Source organism: Cygnus atratus, chromosome 1 (genome assembly GCF_013377495.2).
Source record: "Cygnus atratus isolate AKBS03 ecotype Queensland, Australia chromosome 1, CAtr_DNAZoo_HiC_assembly, whole genome shotgun sequence".
Lineage (NCBI taxonomy): Eukaryota > Metazoa > Chordata > Aves > Anseriformes > Anatidae > Cygnus > Cygnus atratus.
In genome coordinates this window covers 152,785,170-152,806,963 of record NC_066362.1, presented here as the reverse complement: position 1 = coordinate 152,806,963, position 21,794 = coordinate 152,785,170, and the positions used below count along the sequence as shown (strand labels likewise).

The 21,794-nt window shown below is 35.0% G+C and overlaps 1 protein-coding gene across 5 annotated transcripts in view; it reads right to left on the bottom strand.

Annotated features, from left to right (window-relative positions):
• DOCK9 (dedicator of cytokinesis 9) overlaps positions 1–21,794 on the bottom strand; it is a 131,036-nt gene that overhangs the window by 46,904 nt on the left and 62,338 nt on the right. For all 5 annotated transcript variants that reach the window (XM_050713787.1, XM_035557058.2, XM_050713788.1 and 2 more), the window contains exons 10-30: positions 20,495–20,569; positions 20,253–20,393; positions 19,690–19,890; positions 19,430–19,552; positions 17,164–17,246; positions 16,435–16,557; positions 14,539–14,618; positions 14,271–14,458; positions 14,089–14,154; positions 13,055–13,147; positions 12,644–12,767; positions 12,161–12,282; positions 10,705–10,791; positions 9,971–10,060; positions 8,587–8,702; positions 8,377–8,446; positions 8,107–8,232; positions 7,907–7,978; positions 2,316–2,462; positions 1,562–1,645; positions 800–911 (exon numbers count right to left, since the gene is read on the bottom strand). In XM_050713787.1, coding sequence (XP_050569744.1) covers positions 800–911; positions 1,562–1,645; positions 2,316–2,462; positions 7,907–7,978; positions 8,107–8,232; positions 8,377–8,446; positions 8,587–8,702; positions 9,971–10,060; positions 10,705–10,791; positions 12,161–12,282; positions 12,644–12,767; positions 13,055–13,147; positions 14,089–14,154; positions 14,271–14,458; positions 14,539–14,618; positions 16,435–16,557; positions 17,164–17,246; positions 19,430–19,552; positions 19,690–19,890; positions 20,253–20,393; positions 20,495–20,569 — 2,323 coding nt within the window. The remainder of the gene's footprint in view (positions 1–799; positions 912–1,561; positions 1,646–2,315; positions 2,463–7,906; positions 7,979–8,106; positions 8,233–8,376; positions 8,447–8,586; positions 8,703–9,970; positions 10,061–10,704; positions 10,792–12,160; positions 12,283–12,643; positions 12,768–13,054; positions 13,148–14,088; positions 14,155–14,270; positions 14,459–14,538; positions 14,619–16,434; positions 16,558–17,163; positions 17,247–19,429; positions 19,553–19,689; positions 19,891–20,252; positions 20,394–20,494; positions 20,570–21,794) is intronic.

Sequence of the window (21,794 nt, the reverse complement as noted above, 5' to 3'; positions counted from 1 at the left end):
CTGTAATGATACAAGATATCGAACGACTGGCTTGGGAGCAGCTCTGCTGAAAGCAATGTCCTGGTGGACAGCAGGTTAAATAGGAATCAGCAGGGCATCCTGGCAACAACGAAGGCTAACAGCATACAGGGCTGTACCAAAAGCAGCATTATCAGTCTATCAAGGGAAGTGGTTATTCCCCTCTATTGACATTTATTAGACCTATCTGTAATGCCATGTGGAGTATTTGTGCCTTCTAGTACAAGAAAGATAAGTTAACTTGACTGAGCTCAGTGGAGTGCTGCCAAAGTAGATATAAGGCTGGAGAGCACATGCCTTGCCAGGAGAAACTGAGGGAACCAAGCTCATTCAATCTGCAGAATGAAAGGCCTGAGGTGACTTGAGCAGGAAGGTAGACTACGGACCTACTGAAATCCCTTCACACCTGAATGATTCTATGGAAAAAAAATACACCAGGCCTCATGCTGCACACCTGCCTAAAGGAATGTTGCAGCTTTTAATTCACTAGCTGTGGTAGTCTAACTCAAAAACAAAACAAAGAAGCAAACATTCATAGCAAGAAAGAAAGGCAAGAGTCAAAGACATAGTTTACCACGTTTCAATAACTAGGTACTTTGCACAGATTACTCTGCTACCTAAACTGTTCCTTTGAGTTTAAAGAGATCAAAACTTGACATTTCCATTTAATAACACTGAGGTTTCTAACACATCATAGACCTGAATTTACACAGCTTATTTGTTTATTAAGAAAAAGGTGACACCTGAGAAATACATCATAGACTTCTTTAGAAGAATTTACCTTGGTATCTCTGAACTCTGCCTTTTCCAAATGGCATTGGTAGATTCAAAGGTATGTAGTGCTCATGATTACAGACTACACGGAGAAATTCAAATTTGAATTCAAAAAGAGTCTGCAAAAATAATTTTAAATTATAAATTAAACAACTGATGCAGTGGTTTGAATAACATTAAAACCAGCTTTCTTACACACAAGGGTGATTTCTCTCAGTTTTGCAGTGTGAGGGATATAGTCCTGTCAATGTTCTGTATGTCAGCAAAAAATACTTTCAGCACAATTCATACTTGACAGCTGGATATAATTCTAATAATTTTGGACAATGGGAACAGTGATTTGGACATGCATCCACACATAATAAGCTATAATATGCTATAAGAAAAGTCTGAACTCTCAGAAGAAATTTTCTGGATTACTGGTACAAGGTCTTCCCACTACAGTAAATTTATAGAAACTTAGATATTGAAGATCCACCTAATGCTTCCAACTTTAACCTTTCACATTTATGCTCAAAATTTCTGCTTAGTGTTGCCAACCCCTCCTCGTTTTCTCAATATACATGCTCTGCAGTTGTGAAGTTGCACCTGGAGATGTGAATCAAAATATGAAAAAGTGGTTTTGTGGAAAAAAAAAAAAGATCTAGGCACAGTGTACATACTTATAAGTAACATGCTTGAGTGTAACTAGAAACAAGTCTGAAGGACTCTATCCACATGCATCAAAAAGAAGCAACTCCTAAAACTAATTTGTTTAAAAACAGAGTACCTTTGGATCTCCTGGTGTAAAGCAGCTGATGTAGTTATTGATTTGCTTGAAAACAAAACCTCTGTCCATAAAAGTAAAACACCTCTGGGGGAAAAACAAACAAACAAACAAAAAGACGGAATTGATTTAGTATTGCTTCAGTGCTCAGTACTTGTATTTCACTAGTTTATTTTCCAAACATATTGATATTTCAGTCAGTTTGAACATAAAAAAACAATAAAACAAGCAATTTAAATATACGTATACATATATGCATATCAAATTTCCCCTTATAATCCAGAATGTAAACTGCAAATAAAAGAACTGTTTGAAGATAAGAAATGTATCTTGACAAACAAAAATGACATGTCATTAGCAGCTTTATCTACCATTTTATTCCCCATGCTCTTTTCTCCCTTACTGGTTGAAAAAAGAAAGATACTAAAAGACTATCCACACCAAATTCATGAAAATAAACTTTTCTGGGATTAAAAGATAACTAGATGATATTTGAAAGGCGGGGGGGGGGGGCAAGGAAAAAATAAAAATTTTGATAAAATATAAATTCATTAAAAATCAAACCTCTGAAAAGATGTACTTTTGATCACAAAAGACAAATTGTATTTCAATGCACCTTAACTTGGACATAGAATTATACTTTGAAAGCATTATGCACGTTCAGTTTTATATGGGTCAGCTTTAAAATTCTTTAAAATCCATGAAGAAACAGTATTACTGCAAAAGTAACCACAAAGCCTGTCACTTGTGTACCTACTTTTATAAAGGCAGCAAGGCTATGGTTGGCATTTTTTGAAGCCTCTGGATTGTCTCTGTACTTCTGAGTGATGTGTGGCATTAGCATATTAACAACCGTCTCAACTGCATGATGAAAGGAAGCGGAAAATCTCTGGTTTCGCAAGAGCTAGAAGCACAAATTCAGATACATATTTAATATGGTTTATAGCACTAAAATATATGAAAACTTATTTTACATTAGATATAGATAACCTGACACGGAAGGAAGACAAAGCATTAAGGTTTTCAAATTCTCACTGTAGTTTAAAATAACATTTTATTTAAATTAGGATTTTCCTGAGCCTTCTGTAAATTTTCATTCATGCTTTTTTTTCTTTCTTTCTCATCATCCACTTCAAATCTCAGCTCTTCCAGCCTTCAGAATCTTACTCTCCACGTTTTAAGTTTTCACAATTAGAATTATTTTCCTTTGCTTTTACGTACCTTCTCACTTAGCTTAACAGATCTCCTCCACATTCACGATTTACTTGCTTCTACTCACAATCTATATTATCTTCATCAATTATTTCATACATCCCGACCAGTATTGGTCAGTAAGTTCTCTTCAACTTATTGCCGCTGTAGAGCCTCTTATTTCTCTACATCTTACAGTCTTGGATAAATTGTGTTTTGTCCGAAGGGACTTAATGACTGGTGGGGTGAGGCTGAAGGAGAAGCTAGCTTTGACAAAAGCCATTTTAACTGTACAGTCATTATTGCTTTTCTTTCCGAAAACTGTGAAATCAAGATATCCAAGCGCTTTGAATACTCTGTCATTTGCATACCTTTTTGAACTAAATTGAATGCAACATTCCTAGGCAGAACAAGTCATTGGCAGGGCATTACAGAAATCAATGATTATACAATTTGCTCTCATTGTGTTTGAGCTGTGCTCCAAAGTCTTTAGTTCTATCTTTAGAAAAATTAGCTTTCTAAATATTAAGGTCAGAAGAGATACCCATATAAATATCAACAGTATTTATTAAAGAAGTAAGGCATGCCAGTCAGTGTCCTAAAACATGCTCGGTATTTTTTGGACAGGAATTAAATATTTTTAAAATACCATAAAAATCTTGCTATAGAAATAATTTTGCTGTACCTAGAACTGCAGAATTTTATCAGAACTCCTAAGTAGAAAATATCTGAATGCATCTTTACTGATTTACCCAATAAGACAGAAAAAAGCAAGCAAAATACTTTAGAGAAGATCTGCTCTTTTTCTTTCATATGACAGAAAAGATGACAATGAGGTTAATTCTAAAAGTGAAAATGTTTTTTTAACATCATATGTGAAGAAAATAACTAAAATCTGCAATAAAATTCAGTTCAGTAGTTTTCTTTAGCCATGAAATCTACATCATAGTATTGCAGGAGAGGAACAAGCAAGAACAGCAGTACATAGCAAAGAACTAGAATCTAAAAGTGTGTGTTAGGAGAATTTATTTCCATTATACAATTTGAACAGTTCATATTTGAGGGTTGCTTTTGAAGATACTATTAAAAACAAATAAAATGTTAACCTGAAACGAATGAGGTTCCTATACAAGAAATATACCTAACATACAGAAGAGAAACAATCCGAACCTAAATGGAGCTCAAGAATAAACTGGTACAGGGAAGAGCGGGACAAACAGAAACTAGAAGGGTCCAGTATCAAGTTTTGTTTGTTTGTTTTTATTTAAGTATGATTACTACACATTTCTATAACAATACCTGTAAGTTCTAATAAAAAATGTGGCAACATTTTGGTAGTTTCAATGTTTCATAAAAAAATCTCTGCACGAGCTGTTACCATCTTAGAAATATTTAGGACTATAAAACCTACTAAATTGATGAAAAACTTCACTATGCTTCCTTATCTTCTGAAATAGGATGGGAATCAAAGAAGTTAGAAGTGCGATCAGTATTTAGGTCACATTTTTGTGTTCTATTTCTTTCTGGCAACTTGAAATCATAAATAAAATGAAACTAGCAGTTAGCACCTTCTTTGAAAAGTCACAGTTTTTTCATTAACAGCATTTGCTCTGTTTTATTCACAATCATGCTGATACAAGGTAATCAAATCTTTCTCAGTCAGCTGACACACTCTTTCTTTACCAACTTTGTTTTCCTCACAAATGAAAATCTTGAGTGTCTTCCTCAGATGCATGTGGTCTCCATATTTAATTTGTTATATTTGTTATTAGGATTACATGGGTCAGTAAAGGTTCGCTAGCTTCAAGATAATGAATCAGTATAATTATTATTTCCTTCCTCCACAAGGATAACAACAACAATTAAAAAAAACCACACTTTTAGTAATGTGAATGCTCATCAATGGTAGTATACCATACTTTGCAGGAGATGCAGATTAAGGGAGAAAAAACTAAAATCATGGACAATGGCTGAGTCATTCCGAAAAGTGAATTTCATTTGTCTTTTTGTTTGTTTACACAGACTCCTGCTTTTAAAAAGACTATATTCTACTGTGCTTATTTTATCCACCATCTGATCTCAATTTAAAAATGTAATCACTAGGGTAAGAAAGTTATAATTAAATTAAGGAAATGGGTTTGCATGATAGCAAGTTAGTGGTTTATTTGAAGTGTGTTTTGTTTTTTTTTTTAAATATATATACTTTTTCCATACTTGTGAGGATTTTTGTAGGTTTGTTAGAGTCAGGAAAAAATTATCTAAACTCTGTTTAGCTAAGCCAAAATAACATTATTTTGCAGAACATCACCTAACCAAATCCAGCAAACATCCTCAAGCTATACAAGGTTCACACACGTCATGTTTTAAGAAACTTGCCCAGCTATACCACATTATGTAATTCAAGAAGATGCTATTTTTTAAAAAAGTCAAATACTGTAAAATAAAAAGCACTGCTAGGACTGTCAGGTAAGGACTGAAACCAACAAAAATTATTTTATTTCTTTCTTCCAATATCATTTTTAAATGATACAATTTTAATTCAATTCCAGAAGTCTCTGGAAAATTTCAACTTTAAATAAAAATCAATGCTTTCTGCTTTATCAGATTATATGTTCATTTCCATTTCATTTATTAACTAAATTTAATTGATTGTAATAAACAAAACCACAAAATACAGTGTGGTAAAATAAGAAATACTCCATTCACGGAATGAACAAAGGCACAAACTCCTTCCTCAAGGAATATCAAATCAATAAAGGAAATGTACATTTATAGATCCTCCTGTCTTTTCCTAAACTATTTGAGCAGATACCACTGAAACAGCAAAATACCAGTGAAGAACAGAAAGAAGTCCGTATGAATATTTTTCTTTGGTTTGAATAAACTGCATTTCTATTGTCTAGTGGTATACAAAATCTTAAGTTTTGTCTTTTTGCTAGGAATTCTGAGGAATCCCCAATCAGCTGATCAGTTAACACATGAGCAAGAAGTTTGATATCCTAAACCCAGATGGATGCACCACACTGCATGCACAGAAGCCTCCCGATGCATACATTTGTATTCTGAAAAATCCTAAACATGATACCTATCGTAGTTGCCTAGACAGTTTATTTTAAGAAGTCAGTGATAAAGGCTTGCTCTCTTCAGAAGACACCTAAATCTGTAGTATTAGCACCACATAAATGCCTGCCCCACCACCCCTATCTGAAGGCCTATTTCTAGGTTAAACCTTTACCTGGTATTTGAAGGATGTTTATGTCATTTAATATTATACCTACATGACCACATATTTTTGGGTAGTGCTTACATCAAAGTCCAGTGTTGACTACTGCTTCCAGCTTCATTGTAGCATAATATAGCATAGCATAATGTAATAACAATACCATAGCATAAAATGGCATACCCAATATTGAGGTGATGCTGAGGGCACGATGACCTATGCCCTGCAATATGCATACTGGACCCACCTCATAGGGAGGTCTGCTGCCTCCCTGGGGCCCGGATTAGGGACATGAGGAGAAAGCTTCCTGCCCAGGTTCGAACCTCAGACTATTACCCATTACTGATTTTTCAGGTGGGTGGTGAGGAAGCTTCATAAGGAAGTCCCTTGGGAGGTGGTCCTGAAGGGCAAAGGAGTCCAGGAAGGCTGGATGCTCTTCAAGAAGGAAATCTTAAAGGTGCAGGAGCAGGACCTTTCCACATGCCAAAAGATGGCTGTAGATGTGGTCTACATAGACTTCAGAATGGCTTTTGACACCGTTTCCCACAGAATTCTCCTGAAGAAGCTGGCTGCTTAAGGCCTGGATGGGTATACGCTTCATTGGGTTAAAAACTGGCTGAGTGGCTGGGCCCAAAGAGTTGTACTGAATGGAGTTAATCCAGGCTGGTAACTAATAGTGTCTCCCAGGGATAGGTACTGGGGCAGTTTTCTTTAATACCTTTATCAATGATCTGGATGAGGAGACCAAGTGCACCCTCAGTAAGTTTGCAGACAACACCAAGTTAGGCTTGGGTGTTGATCTGCTTGAGGGTAGGAAGGCTCTGCAGAGGGATCTGGATAGGCTGGACTGATGGGCCGAGGCCAGCTGCATGAGGTTAAACAAAGCCAAGTGCCGGGTCCTGCACCTGGGGCACAACAACCCCAGGCAATGCTGCAGGCTGGGGGAAGAGTGCTGGTGCCTGGTGGAAAAGTGACCTTGGGGTATTGGTCGATAGCTGGCAGAACATGAGCTGGCAGTGTGCCAAGGTGGCCAGGAAGGCTGGTGGCATCCTGGCTTGTATCAGGAACAGTGCAGCCAACAGGACCAGGGAGGTGATCGTCCCCCTGTACTCAGCTCTGGTGAGGCTGCACCTCAGCATGCAGTTCTGGGTTCAGTTTTGGGCCCTCACTACAAGAAAGACATTGAAGTGCTGGAGTGTGTCCAAAGAAGGGCAACAAAGCTGGTGAATAAAACAAGTCTGACGAGGAGTGGCTGAGGGAACTGGGGCTGTTTAGCCCAGAGAAAAGGAGGCTCAGGGGAGACTTTATCATGCTCTACAATTGCCTTAAAGGAGGCTATGAAGAGGTGGGTGCTTGGGAGAAGAGCCCAATCTGAAGTGATAAGGGGAAATAGCCTCAAGTTGTGTCAGGGGAAGTTTAGATTGGATATTAGAAGAAATCTCATTACTGAAGGGGTTGTGCATCATTGGAATAGGCTGCCCAGGGAAGTGATTGAGTCACCATCCCTGGAGGTTTTCAAGAAATGTGTAGATTTGGAACTTAGTAGCTTGGCTTAGTGGTAGACTTTAGTACTAGGTTAAAGGTTTGACTAGATGATCTCAGAGGTCTTTTCCAACCTGAATGATTCTATGATAAATATTAAGAAATCTTACTAAAAGGTCTAGTGATTTACAAGGTCTGCTCTACTATATGGATTTTAAAGGGTTTCTATCCTTTTAGAATGGTGTTAAACCTAGCTCTGTAGATCTTTCTAATATCTCATTTGCTTTCTCCCTCTTTGCTCTTTCCCTCCTTTCCTTACAAAAGAAATTGTTAGAAGAAGGTTTTTTTAATAAAATTATTGGTTGGATAAATTGGATAATCAAATAAAATTATATGATTGGAGAAAGAAGAGACTGCACAAATTGCCATTAGAATAACTTTTTTTTTTGACATACCTTCACTTTAGAGTTTTCTATCAAATACTGAGCCATTGATTTTATCAGAACTTCAAAGAAGAACCAGGAATACTGCAGAGAAAAGAAAATATTCTGTGAAATTGCTGTGGGCATTGAATAACAATTTCAATACATTTAATTCCTATACTTAAGTTATGACCAGATAAGACCATACAGTAAAAGCATAGTTCAATATATACCTTAAGTAGCTTGTTGCTTGTAAGAAAGTCAGCAGATGGCTTTAGAATTGTTGTCATGGACTTTGTCAATTCTTCATGTACTGTCTTATATTCAGAAGCAACATAGGGTTCAGCTTTATAAGCATACTTGGGGAGGAAAAACAGAACATAATAGGAAACCATGACATAATATGAAACAGTTGAAATCAAACAGATACAATTCTATTTATATATACCTTTTTAAGAGTTTATTTACTTTTAACTGAAGTTTTTTTATTTAATTGTGCCTACCTTGACATAAGATCTCAAGTAGCTATCCAAGCCTTCTTCATGACACTGTGCAACAATATGGATAATAACCCTAAACAGAAGTCAGAAACCAAAACTAAGCAAGTCTACAAAGAAAGCTATGATTGCAATCACAAAAGTGTTATTCGGTTACACATTTATGTCATAACCCAGTCACCATTTAAACTCTGTGAAGCACTTAAAAATCTTTACCTTGTCACATTGACTGCAACTTCCTCTTGGGTTGCTCTAGTGAGAACTCTAAACAACTGATTGAGAACAGTTGGCAGGAAAGCTATCATCACATGGCCTTCCATAGCATGAAGGCTCTGAAAGAAAGCAGTAATACTGTCACTCCCTTGAAACAAGGACATTGAAATCACAAGTTCTAAAACTGCAAAAATTACCACAAGTCTCTTTCTAAAAATATATGCTGCTTGCATTATTTGGTGTTAAGTACCCAAAATACAACTGCACAAAAGGCAACTGAGAAGAGTTTCCAACATAAATGTTTGCACACATTAGGTTGCACACATTAGGTACAGGTTGCACACACACGGCAAGATGTCCATATGCAAGAGAAGTAAAGACTATTTGGGCTTCTGGGAGGCCTAGCTAAACAGGAGTTTGGCCTACTGAAACCGAGAATAGCACTCGTATGTGCCAGAGAAGATAGCATTTGTTTTCTGTTACCTTGAAGCGAGATAAAGTCAATATGATACGTAATCTAGTGGTGTGGAACATGCTCATACTGTGCAGTTAGAGTCTTCTGGTATTTGACAACAAGCAAGAGTTTTAAATAAACTGTGGTTGCATTATTCTGACCCAGGGATTTTGGCAAGACATACTCTTGTCACTGAACCTAAAGATTTTGCTAACATGGAATTAATATAAATGTAAGTAAAGTAAGGAATAAGCTATCCAAATATATTACAGAAGTCTTAGGGCAGGGAAGATAGATCAGAACCACGTTTTTGACATAACCAAAATCACAAAGCAAATTCAGTTCAGAAGCGTGCCACATTCAATAGTTAAATCCTTACATAAATGTCATGGACAGACAAGCCAGTTTTATGAACTGATAATGAATGTGCAAATACAATAATGAATTTTGTTGTGCCTAAGAAAATCAGGAGTTACATGTGATACCTTAATGGATTTTAAGATGACTGAATTTTGGGTTCCACATTAAAAACATGGCCTACTTGGTTAATATAAAATTGCTATGGAAACCATGCACTCTATTGATCTAGTCCTGGAAGAGAACTGTAGACATGACACTGATGACCTCCTAATCAAAATTTTAGAAAATAGGTCATCAATTCCTCATCATTCCCGTGCAGTTTGAATTGATTAATTTGACACAACAGGCCATTGGTGTTCTGAAATTATCAGCCATAATGCTAACCAATACCATCTCATTATTCCCTTCTGGTTTCATCTTACATTGTAATTTTAAGTTTATCTAGGGCAAGAAACATCTTGTTGTTCTTTTTACATTGTATATTACATAAATGAGACCTAGACAATGTCTGAAGCTCCTAGGTTTTCAAAGACATAAAAAAAATATAATCTGTTATTCACTGACGTTTTATACCTTAAGATATTTTACTAGATCAGTTCCTAGTGCACGAGCTCCAGATTCCGTTTTCTGACAGTACTGAAAAAAATTATGCAAATGCTGGTCCTGTCAAAGACAAAAAGAACCAAAAGTTAAACACTATCTAACATGACTATCTAAAACATAACACATTAAAATGTTTATACATAAAAATCCATATATGTCTATATAAATTATTTTTGAAAGTTGAATGTAAGTGTGCTACTCTGAAGGCTAATTTTGTCTCCATGTAACACTTTTTTTTTTTAACCCATATAAGAAATTTCCAGTACTTTTGAACACCTGTTATGCAAAACTTCATCTATATTTGCTTCAAACCAATTGACATGCAGAAAATAGGATAATTAACGTCAGTTATCCCAACTTATCATACCATGTATTTTATGAGCAGCTATAACAGGACTCCTTGCTTTGCAGACATGCCACTAAATAGCTTTCAGACAACTACAATCTCTTATCTAAATGGAAGTCTCAGAATGGAATGGATGAAAATGTTAGACAGAAGTCTCACATTTTGAATAGCTTCACTCTAACATCTGCTGCTTTTCACAGCTGATGTGAAAGACAGAAACCATGCAGAACATCCAAGAGACAAAAAACCAGTAAGATAGCAGCATATTGAGTATTAGAAGCTTCCCCAGATATTGTACATACATATCGGAAACATACATTATTCCTAAAACTTACTCTAATTGCATTTTGTAACTCACCTGTGTATACACAGTTGACACCAGATGAGTGGATATTTTTAACAGCTGTTTGCCTCCATCTACCCATTTAATTTCAGGACCAGAATGCTGAACACACACATGCAGAGGAAAAGTAAAATAATGTAGCAGTGTACTAGAATAAGACAGTGCTTTCTTTATAGTACCACAAACAACATTTTTTTTTCTAAACAGAAGAAGAAATGTGTACAATGAATAAAGTCATAAAATAAAAAAGGAAAATTATGCAGGCAATATTACCTAAAGCATTTATGAAATTTATTTTCAAAGTCCCACTGTAGTTTCCTTACTTACTAATAAAATTACTTTTCTTTGAAGTCACAGACTTCTTATTTCCCCTAAAATTGTGCAAAGAAATGTTTGGCTACAGAGAAACATGTACTACTTTTCTGAAAAAAATAACTGAAGAATTTCTGTAGGTACTGACACAGTGTAAACCTCAACACAGGTCACTGATAGGTATCACCCAGTACTTGCTTCCCATTCTCAGTTCTTTGCAAATGGGTTGGGAAGGCTCAGCTTTCTACTCTGACAATTAGTTATGGAGAGACTTTACCATTAGATCTACAACTAGTCATCTTGGTCCTAACCTCCTACCCATGGAGGTGAGCAGAGATGGACAGCAGAGGCATAAAAAAAATATACCTACAATATGAAAAGATGAAAGATGTAAAGATGTCAATGGCTGGAAAGCTTACAGTAGAGTTTAAGAAAGAAAAAGTGGTGGAATAGGAGGAGACCAAAGCCTCTAGCTGTTGATTTTAGGCCTCTTCCTCCAAAATGAGTCAATTTTCTCTCTGCATTTCATTCCTTTAGTCAAATTCCCTACCACATTTCACATTTTGTATCCTCCTTGGTATTGTTTTTATTACTATTAATTTTGCAAGCTTTCTGCTTTGAAAAATACAACCATAAATTTTACTAGTGAAGTATAAAGATCACAAAACTCAAGATGTGAGAATAAGACTTTTTCAGGAATAAAGGACTTACTGAAAGGAGACAGCATGAAATGCTAAAAAAAATTTAGTAAAGGACTTCAGATTATTTGCATATTTTCATAAACTGAAAATACTTTAAAACACTTAAAAATTACTAACTTCAATTATTGCTACAAAATGAAACAAATATTTCCTAAATACATCAGCCAAATAATAACAGAAACACATTTAACAGTTTACATGAAAAACTACATTAGGGTAGGTTGATTCAAATTCTTTTGAAGGTCAGAATTTAGTCATAAACTTTGCCTCCAGCTTGTGTTGGAGTTAATTTCTTTCTTTTAAGTCAGATGCATAACTTTTGCAAAGCACTCCATTTCACATATAAAAACAATTTTTCAATAGAAAGTGACTCAATCTGATCAGACTGGGGAATTACAATTAATTCTTCTCTGCATATCTTTTTTTTTGAAAGATTAGAGCCATTTTATATACCATACCTTTCCAACCCCCACTTCTTGATAACTAAGATAGCCTGGTGGAAGATTTGCTGACACTGGAATGTGTTGCTCATTTGTCACCACTCTTCCATCTTTTATTAGTGGAAGCCAAGAATAGCCAACTATGAAACGTGAAAGGAAAGTAATTTTAAATATGTCATGAATCTTTATATAAATGCTTACAAAAGTCTTCCAGTCTTCCAATATGTAATTCATAAACCAGAAAATGTTAATGTAGGGGTCAAATAATTCAAATTCACACAATTAGAAAGAATTGAAAAGGCAAATAAATTCTTATGAGTTTGAAAATATATACATGTTGTAGGCATTCTAAAATATTTAAAACAATAAATAATGAATCTTTCTGTCACTATAATATAAAGCATCATATGGATCAAGACAACAAAATCATAGTTTACCAGATAAACATACTTCATAAGATCTCCCAAGTAGTTACTGAAAGCAAACCATTAGCAGACACACCTTGTGTTTCAACAACATCTTTCTTCTTTGTACTCCCTTTGCTTGAATTGTCACAGCTGACATGGTAGAAGGTGAATAACAAATGGTGCTTTTCATGTAACTGAGTGGGCAATTCTATTTTAATCTGAAAAGCAAAGAAACACAACCTTTGTAGAAGACTTCAGCTAGAACAGTGACATGCCATACTGGTTGAATAGTCTGACTTAAAAGCAGTTCGAGTTTCTGTTATTTGAAGCAAGAATCAAGAATTACACTTACAAAACTTTCAAAAATATTTAATTACCGTGAAAAGAAGGGTCTGATTTAACTGAAATCATTAGCAAGACCTTCACAATCCTAAAATTTTTGCTAGTATTTTTGAAACGTAGTAATACTTAACACAGTAAAAATCACCTCAGAAAGGTAGCTTACCTCATCATAAAATTCCGGATTTTGGTGGTGATGCAAAACAGCAGCAAATGCACTTCTAGTAAATACTGGTCCGCCTGGTCTACCATAGATACACTAACAATAGAAGAAGGAAAAAACAGAAACTACAACAAATTCTTTTTCACTCTTAGGTAAAAGTTTCACCCAGAATTTGAAATATTTTAACTTGTGTTATATATTTCAATAACAATGAACATTTTGTAATGTAACTTTTTTATGTCAAAAGTGTTGATCTTAAAAAAAAATCACAAACTTAACATGGATATTAGCAGTGATTAAAAACTAGAACTGATGAGTTATCTATTGATCTCCTTTCAACTGCGGAATTTAGATGAATGCATTGTACTAAACAGCAAATCAAATTGCTACAGAGAAGCTGACAAGATGAAACATTGAAGTACCCCTGACTTGGTTGAAAAACTGACATGTCCTTTGAAAAGGAATATATAAGGAAAGTGAATAAAGAGATTACTGCAAGGTCTCTAGAAGTTATCTGTATGTTGCTATGATATTCTGATTATTACCGGAACCTATGAGGTCTTGCCTTTAACTCTTGGTTTCTTTGCACAGACAGATTACATCACCTGTAGTCTGCCTGCTGTGCAGTAGAGTTGACACTGTGGTTTCACCTCAGAACTCCTATATATTTTTCTGCTTCGTTTCTTTCAGGCACTTCCTATACACTGTGATAGCTCAGGAACAAATACAGACTTGGTTCTGTAGTTGGTTTAAAGATTTATTGTTTTTACTGCTTAAAAGTTAGAGCAGGCACAAGGTACCCTTGTTTGCAACAAGTTTAATACTGGAATTTTTGTTGATATACGGAAAGAAAATGCTCTTAGTAATCTTTTATCTCAAAAACAAACAAATCATCTAGAAGTTACTTCTATACCAAAGAGGTATAGAAGGATAGAAAGCTGCCACCTCCAGCTAGATAAAATCAATCAAGTATTAGTGTCCTGCTTAGCTAACTGGTCACTGTTTTCTTTAATCCGTCACAAAAAGCAAAGACTAACCTTTAAAGGCAAAGAATCCTCTTCATCAGAATCCTTGAACTCAATGCATACTGCAATATTTCTAGCCTAAAGCAGCATTCAAAAACAAAAACACTTAATTGGAAGGAACATCACAGAAATATAGTATGTAAACAATATCAGCCCATTGGAAAAAGAAGAATGTATTGTTTGCCTATACTCACCTTTGCAAAAGACTTTTGACTGTCATATTTCAAGTGCTTTGGATAAACATAAAGATGATTGTTGTAGATGGTAAAAGGCTGAGTGTGTCTTGGTATACAGGGAACAAATTCCTCTATTTCAAGTGTTACTAGTGTCTTGGTACTATTTTCAAACTGTTTCATAGGAATGTATGATGAATTAACATAATCTGAAAATATATTAAAAATCAATATAAAGCTGAAGAGAATACAACTCAATGTCCATTTAACAGTGTTTATTAATACTTACTTGGAAAATCTGGTGACACATTATCAATTGTAACATCCAGATTTCCTAAAATAACAGGAAGCTTGGCCATCTTTTCAGGCCTAGTGGAAGAAAAAACAAAACCAAAAACCTCCAAGTCAGGCTAAATGCAAAGCTATCAGAATGCCAGAAAAAAGAAAAAAATGGAGGGGGGAAGAGGTGGGGGAGAGAATAGGAAACAGAGGCAAAAATAACATCCTGAAATAGGAGTATGAGAGGAAAGGTGGTTTGGGGGTGGACAACTTTATTAGTGTGTTTTTTTTTTTCCTCTTTTCTTTTTGAGAATTTAAAAGAGAACAATGTAAGACTTTATTCACAAGTGTGAAAATAAGTAAGAAAAAGCATTATGGTTCCCTTTCTTTATATTGAAGTGAAAATCTTTAAAAAAGACAGGTTTTCTTTGCCTTGTAGTAACTCAATATAATTGTCAGAGGGTATAGCCTTAAATTTAAACGGTCATCAATAAGCATCGATATTAATAGGATAAACTTGGGGGAAGACCAAAGAGGAAGCGAAATCAGTAAGTTAACAAAATGTGTCTTTCTCCCAGTAATTTTTTTCTATGTTGTTCTTTTCCTAAAGTAACAACATATCCTTCAAAATATTTATTCTTAACAAGACTACAATAAAATTTCTTAGACGTTTCCATGTAGCTAATCCAAAATATGATTTGAAGTAGGGGCATTTTCCAAGTTAAAACACCAGTAGAGTACCATTTGTTAATAAACCTAGTCAGCAGTGTGATTTTTTTTTATCATTAATATATTTTTTTAATTATTGCAAAGGAAACAGTTGCAAGATTTTCCAAAAATACTATCCTGCACTGTAAAACAACTTATTGTGGTTGAAGTCTGGATTCTGATTCCAATAGCTAAGCCTAAGACATTACAATCTCTTTCTCACTAAAATTTCTGTGAAATACCATACACAAATCCACAAACAAGGTGCTGGAATAACCAAAGGTTTTCTTTAATTCACAAAGTAAAGTGCTGTGGTAGGCTAATTTGCTATATTTAATTCAGATTCAATAATATTGTTTATAGCAAGGAGTAGCAGTACACAGCAATTTCAACACTATTTAAACCTCAGTGAAACTTTGAGGAGCTAGCTAAAATGGAATTAAAATACCTGCTACAAACCTCACCTCCTTAACAGATTTGGTAAGTAACAATCAAATAAAGAAGCTATATCCAAAGCCTTTTAAGATCTGTGCTCAGCAATCATTAATACAATTCCAGCTAACTGTCAAATAACAGAAATGGAAATGCCTTTGCAAAGCAGTAAAAATTTCTCAGTAAATCTAAATATTTTAGTTATTTAATATGATCATCAGTCAATAGGAGATTCTTAAGCCTTGCACAAAAAAATGATGCAATCTTTAGGAACAGTTTGTAAAAAAGTATGACCAGTATACTGTTGTTTAGGCATTCTGAGCCAGATGCACTCCCAAGGAAGGTAGAGTGGATACTGACTTGAAGTCCCCTTCCCTGAGACCTAGCGTCCTCTTTCCAAGGTCAGTGAATGTGATACTTGCTCATACTTTGCTTCCGTTGAGAGCCAGAACAGTGAGTGCATCACGCAGGCATAACACCTAACATAGAGATACTTCAGTAGAGATACTTCAGTATCTCTGTGTTATCATGTTTAACCATATGATGGTTATACATGGCATAATACTTCAGTCCTGCTCAAAGCCCTCAAACACTGCAAAGGAAAGATCTGTAGGTTGTGTGAATGCACTGAATGTCTGTACAACTTCCTATTTGAAGTGAAAACATATAAATATATACATCAGAAGATGATCTTCAACTGGAGCATCTAATAAGAGAAAAGATTATTGTTTAATTTTTAGGATAGAGTGAGGAAAATTAAACTTACTTCCGGAAATCTGCTAACGATTTCAGCATGTCTTCATTTGAAAGTTTATTACTGTCTTGTCTGAAAAGAGGTGAAAATCTTGCATTTTTGTCCAGTGTTCCCGAGGCATCTTTAAACAATGTCCTGAAAGTCAAAATCTTGCTTTCAGATGAGTTAATACAAATGTTGTAATTATCTTCAAGAAACTTCTTGACTACAAAGTAGAACATACTGCACTATCTTTCGTATTTAGCATTTAATATTCCTTTCGTTGTAGGGGAGTTTTAACATATAAATAGCTCAGTGTAACAAACGAAAGAACCATTTAATTCTTAGTAAAATTAAAAATCTTGACAATGGAAAACAGTTGTCAATATTCAAGAGCTTGAACAGTAATGTGATGAATTTTCAACTTTTTTCCTACTACAAAACTTAAGTCTAAGTTTGCTTTTCAGAAATCTTTGTGTAATTCAAAGCAAAACAAAAAATAATCTAAATAGCATATTGAGATTTAAATGAAATGAGATGCAGAAGATAATCACAGAATAATAGGCTGAGTTGAGGGGGACCATAAAGACCACCCAGTTCCAAACCCCTGCCATGGGCTGGACACCTCCCACCAGACCAGGTTGCCCAAAGCCCCATCCAGCCTGGCCTTGAACACCTCCAGGGGTGGGGCATCCACAGTTCCTCTGGGCAATGTTGAAGAAAAGTGAGGAAAAATTACGTATTGGCAAGATTTGTCCTTACCTAGCTGCCCAGGCAAAAGGCATTCTATATTGACCTAGTCTCTGGCATGCCTGCTTAGCATTCTTCAAAACTTTCTGTGCAGCCTTCAAGGGACATAAGAAATAGCCAAGTTTTAAAAACAACCAAACTGCGCCATTAACATACAAGAAAAACCCACACATTGACACAGATATAAATTAAATTAATACCTCTTAACAATTCATTTCAGGTTAAGCAAGGCCTGCTGATCTCACAACATTTCAAAAGTGAAAACAAACCCATCCACACCTCCTGATAACACATTTAATTAAGCAAGAAAAAAAAAATGCTAACAAGTCATCTGATTTCTGCCTTCCTTAATTTGTAAATATTCAAAACTGATAACCTAGCCATCAGAAAAAAGAATGAGACAGGACAAATTGTTCTCATTAGAATTTTCAGGTTTTGTTTTTGTAAACTATTAACTACGAATAAACAATTCCATTATATTGAACCAACAAGCAGGGCTAGAAACCTGCTATTTTGAGATGTTCAACACAGTGCTGAACAACTTCAGCTGTAGCAGAACCTCCTGACAGAGCAGTAGGTTTCTCTTTTCCAGAAGTCAGCTTTCCATGTGTACCTAACACAGCAAAAAGTATTTTCTAGAGGCAGAAAAACCCAGAGTAAACCTGCCTGAATACTATCCCTGATCTATAATGTTGACATTAGGAAGAGCTGTTTCTATTGGCGTGCCCTTTAAGCCAACTCTCAATTATCCTTTCTTGTAAAAAAGGGAGAAATTACATTTAAAAGCACAGACCCTTGATCAATAATTATCATTAATTCACCATATTCAGTGTTTAATGGGAGAACAAGTGATCTATGTATTTTTTTTCTTCCATTTTTTCCTTCTCCTTGACCAGAGCAGCAATTCTGCAGGGAGCTGGAACTTGCTCATTGCACCGACATAAGGGGAGGCCTACATAGCTGGTCAATACTGTTCTGCTTTTGTTTCCAGCTAATTCAGTGTAATCCCAAAGAACAAGAATAGACAAAAATTCAAACTAAGGATTCAATTGTGTAAAGTTACAAGCAAATGAAAACCAGAAACGGGCAGCATAAGTTTATATAACAATGAATGTTCTTATTTGGCTGTTATTGTAACACAGGTCAATATAGTCCGAGCATTCAGCATCAAATTTTGGAACACTTGGGCTTAACTAACTTTCCTGTGTGGCACAGGCCCAAGACCACCAAAAAGCAGTTATTCAGTTCAATTTTGTTTTAACTCAGTAACAATCAAGAACAGGCTCTCAAAATGCAGAGCTGTTGCTTTCTAATGATAGCTGCAAAAAAATCTCAACCATTCCTGGAAAAGCAAATCAGTAGCCTGATCTAAATTAAGACCAAGTGAAAAATACAGTTTTTCGCATTTAACTTAGCCAGAACTAAATCAGTAGGAAAGAACACTGTTCCTCTGCAGAGACTGAGTGTTAACCCTTCCTTCATCCCTTTGACTAGCTGAAAGCAGGAGGAATGTCAACAATACCTGACACTGCCTACAAAAACTCTTAACACCCTCATCCAACTATTTAAACACTACTGTAAGCCAACAAAATTGAAACACTGTTGCTTCACTGACAGACAAGAAACAGCAACTGACCAAGTTTCTTGTTAGATAGGTTTCAAAAAAAACCCGAACATTAAAATGTTACGTTATCCTAGACTTTGAAAAAATTCACGTTTCAGTGGTTTATTTCCAAAGGTGATACAGAGTTCCTTCAAACCTACAAAGCATTTCAAATGTAAAAATGGAGGCTTAATAATATCAGTAGTTCTGAAGGAAAACAGTAAGAATATAGATATGAAAGTCACAGTAAACAATAGTCACTGATAACTGAGCTAAAGGAAAAATCAACTACAATTATATAGTAAATGAGATCCATTAACTAATAGAGATATACAGTTAATTTCTGACTTATATTTAATATTTCACTGTTTAACAACTTGCAACTCAGCTTTCACGTTGAAGATTAGCATTCTTTCATCAGTTTATTTAAAGCCATTAAAAATTACAGATTGCCATGATTACAAAGAGCTGAATAATTTTCTTAATAATATGCTGGAACTAACTGATAAAGTTTCAATAATAACAGTTACTAATAATAACTAGAACTTACTAAATCAAATCATTGTCACTGGAATACCTTATGAAAGAACCACGTTTTTGATCGATATTTATTAACTCCAAATCAACCTGTCTTGCCTCACTATTTTTTCAGTGCCACAAAAGAAGATAACATACCTTTGAAGAATCTGAACTTTTCATGTATGGCTCAGCGCAATGTGTGATACTTCCCTGTAAGACTTTTTCTATTCTAGCCACGAGGAAAATGTCAGGATGAGGACACGTGACTGAAAATATTCCCTAAAAATGAAACACAAGATAAATATAAAATGAAAAAGTACACACTTCTTACATCACATAATAGAAAACCATTTGAAGCAGGAAGGAAAACTGTCCTCTTCTATTCAAAATCCAAGCCATATTTTACTAATTCTTACCTGCTTTGGATATTGTAACATTGTTTCATAAATGTCTTGAATTCTGTGTGAACTATCACCACTGCCATTCATCATTTGTTGAGGTGCATTGGATATCATGTGCCTTACTGATGTGTGGTTCAAATCAACATGGAAATCTGCTGAAATCTTCCGGTTGTTTTTAATATCAAATAGTGATAATGTGACAAAGAAAGGTTCTACCTAGACATTTTAAAAAAATAATGAAATGTCATTGTTGTTGTCTATATTATTGTAAAAACATGTATGACAGGAAGATGAATATGATATTTATAAACAAAGGACCACCACTCTAGATATTACTGGCAAGGTATAGAAGACAGTACAAGAAAAAATTCACTTTCTACAACACAAAGTTTGTTACAAAGATACTTCCCATAGCATTTAGGCTCTCATTTCAATTTAAAAGAGTAGTAAGACCAACAAACACACATGAACAATGTTTCTCAATGATAGTAAAGAGTTTTGCTATTAGGAACACTGTCAACAAAATATTGAGACATCCGTTACAATATTAACAGAAAATAATTAGATGAATGGTTTACATTTGTTGTTGGTCCTTCTTCATTTTCAGCAACACAGCTTTGCAAATTGAAAGATAAATCATTACACTTCACAAGAATTTTTTTTCCAAACTTCTCTTCAAATGGCTTCACTTCTGGTTCAATACCAGAAAAGTCAAGTTTCTTTAAAAAGAGAAAAGAAAATGAAAATTAAGTATGCTATTTTTCATCCCCAAAAGATCAACGTACAAGGAAGTGTGTTATTTCCTTTTAAAAAGTCTAACCTGCGCATCTGGATCCAAGGCAAAAAGTTTAACTCTGCTTTCACTTTTGATCTTTATTTCTGCTTCTCTGGTACTCTGTCCAAAAGAAGAAAAAGTCTTTGTATCACACCATTAAATGAAAGTGGTTTTTGATCTCATTCCTTTTTCCTGTTCAAAGCTTTAAATATTTTTAATTCATGCACTCTTCTCTCCCTGAACTTTGCAACTGCTTCATTTAAATCGCTCCATCATGTCCAAGTAAAAAGAAAAAGTTCTTTTCCTCTAAGGGCTTTTCCAGTCTCCAAAACATTAAAAACAAATAAATAAAAAACACATCAGCAACATGTAACCTTCAAAAGTCATGGAAAACATACCCCAGTGTAGCTCATATACCACGTTGTCTCCTTAAACAATAAATAACTTTCACAAAAATATTTTATTGAAAAAAGGAAAAAAAAACACCACAAAGTAGTATGAACGTAGGTTAAAACTCAGAGCTATAGCGAGACTATAATGCTGCTTAGGAAGCAACAGGTTAGCTAAGTTAAGAAATATAATCAGAGATTGTTGCTGTTGTTTGTTTTGTTTTATTCCTTTTCTTGAATTCTACTGCCAATGAAGTGGATTTTCTGTGGGTAGACAAAGGAAAAAAAAGCCGTACGAGAGACAAAACTCTCACACTGAAAAATTCCTTTGCAGAACTAGGAGGTAGTACACTGATCCTGCACAGTATTTGTGGATAGCTACCTCTAACAGTAAAAGAAAAGTAGCACAAATAGAATGTGAAAATTGCTGGTATACATAGGTTATTTTTCCATAAAACGTTGAAAGAGGATTGTATGATTTTTTAAGTCAAGGGAGACAAGAAATGGACACATCCCTGAGCCAAAATTAACAATGTAGCATGGTTGCCATTCCCAAAGTATAGCTAAACAGGGATATAGAGTATTTCGTTTGAGGTGGGAGTCTATTTTTGGATCAGCCTGTACTGGCTAGAAGATGTTACCAACCCAAAATGCTGATCACTGACCATCAGCAGGAAATGGTCTCCTCTCTGCATCTGCTTTGTTAGAGGCTTTAAGAAACTCCTAACATGCCACCAGCTCTAGTAGCTCAGAACTCTATTTTAGGCTAATAATAAAAATAAAAATAAACTTAAAGGATGCATAACAGAAGAGAAACTTTTGAGGTTTGATTTTGAATGTGGATGGTTTAATTGATTTCATTTGCTATGATCTTTACTGCACAGGAGAAAAGACAGCAGTTGCTGTGGAAGACATGATCAAGACACTTAAAACCAGCAGTGTTGGCAGGCTTCACT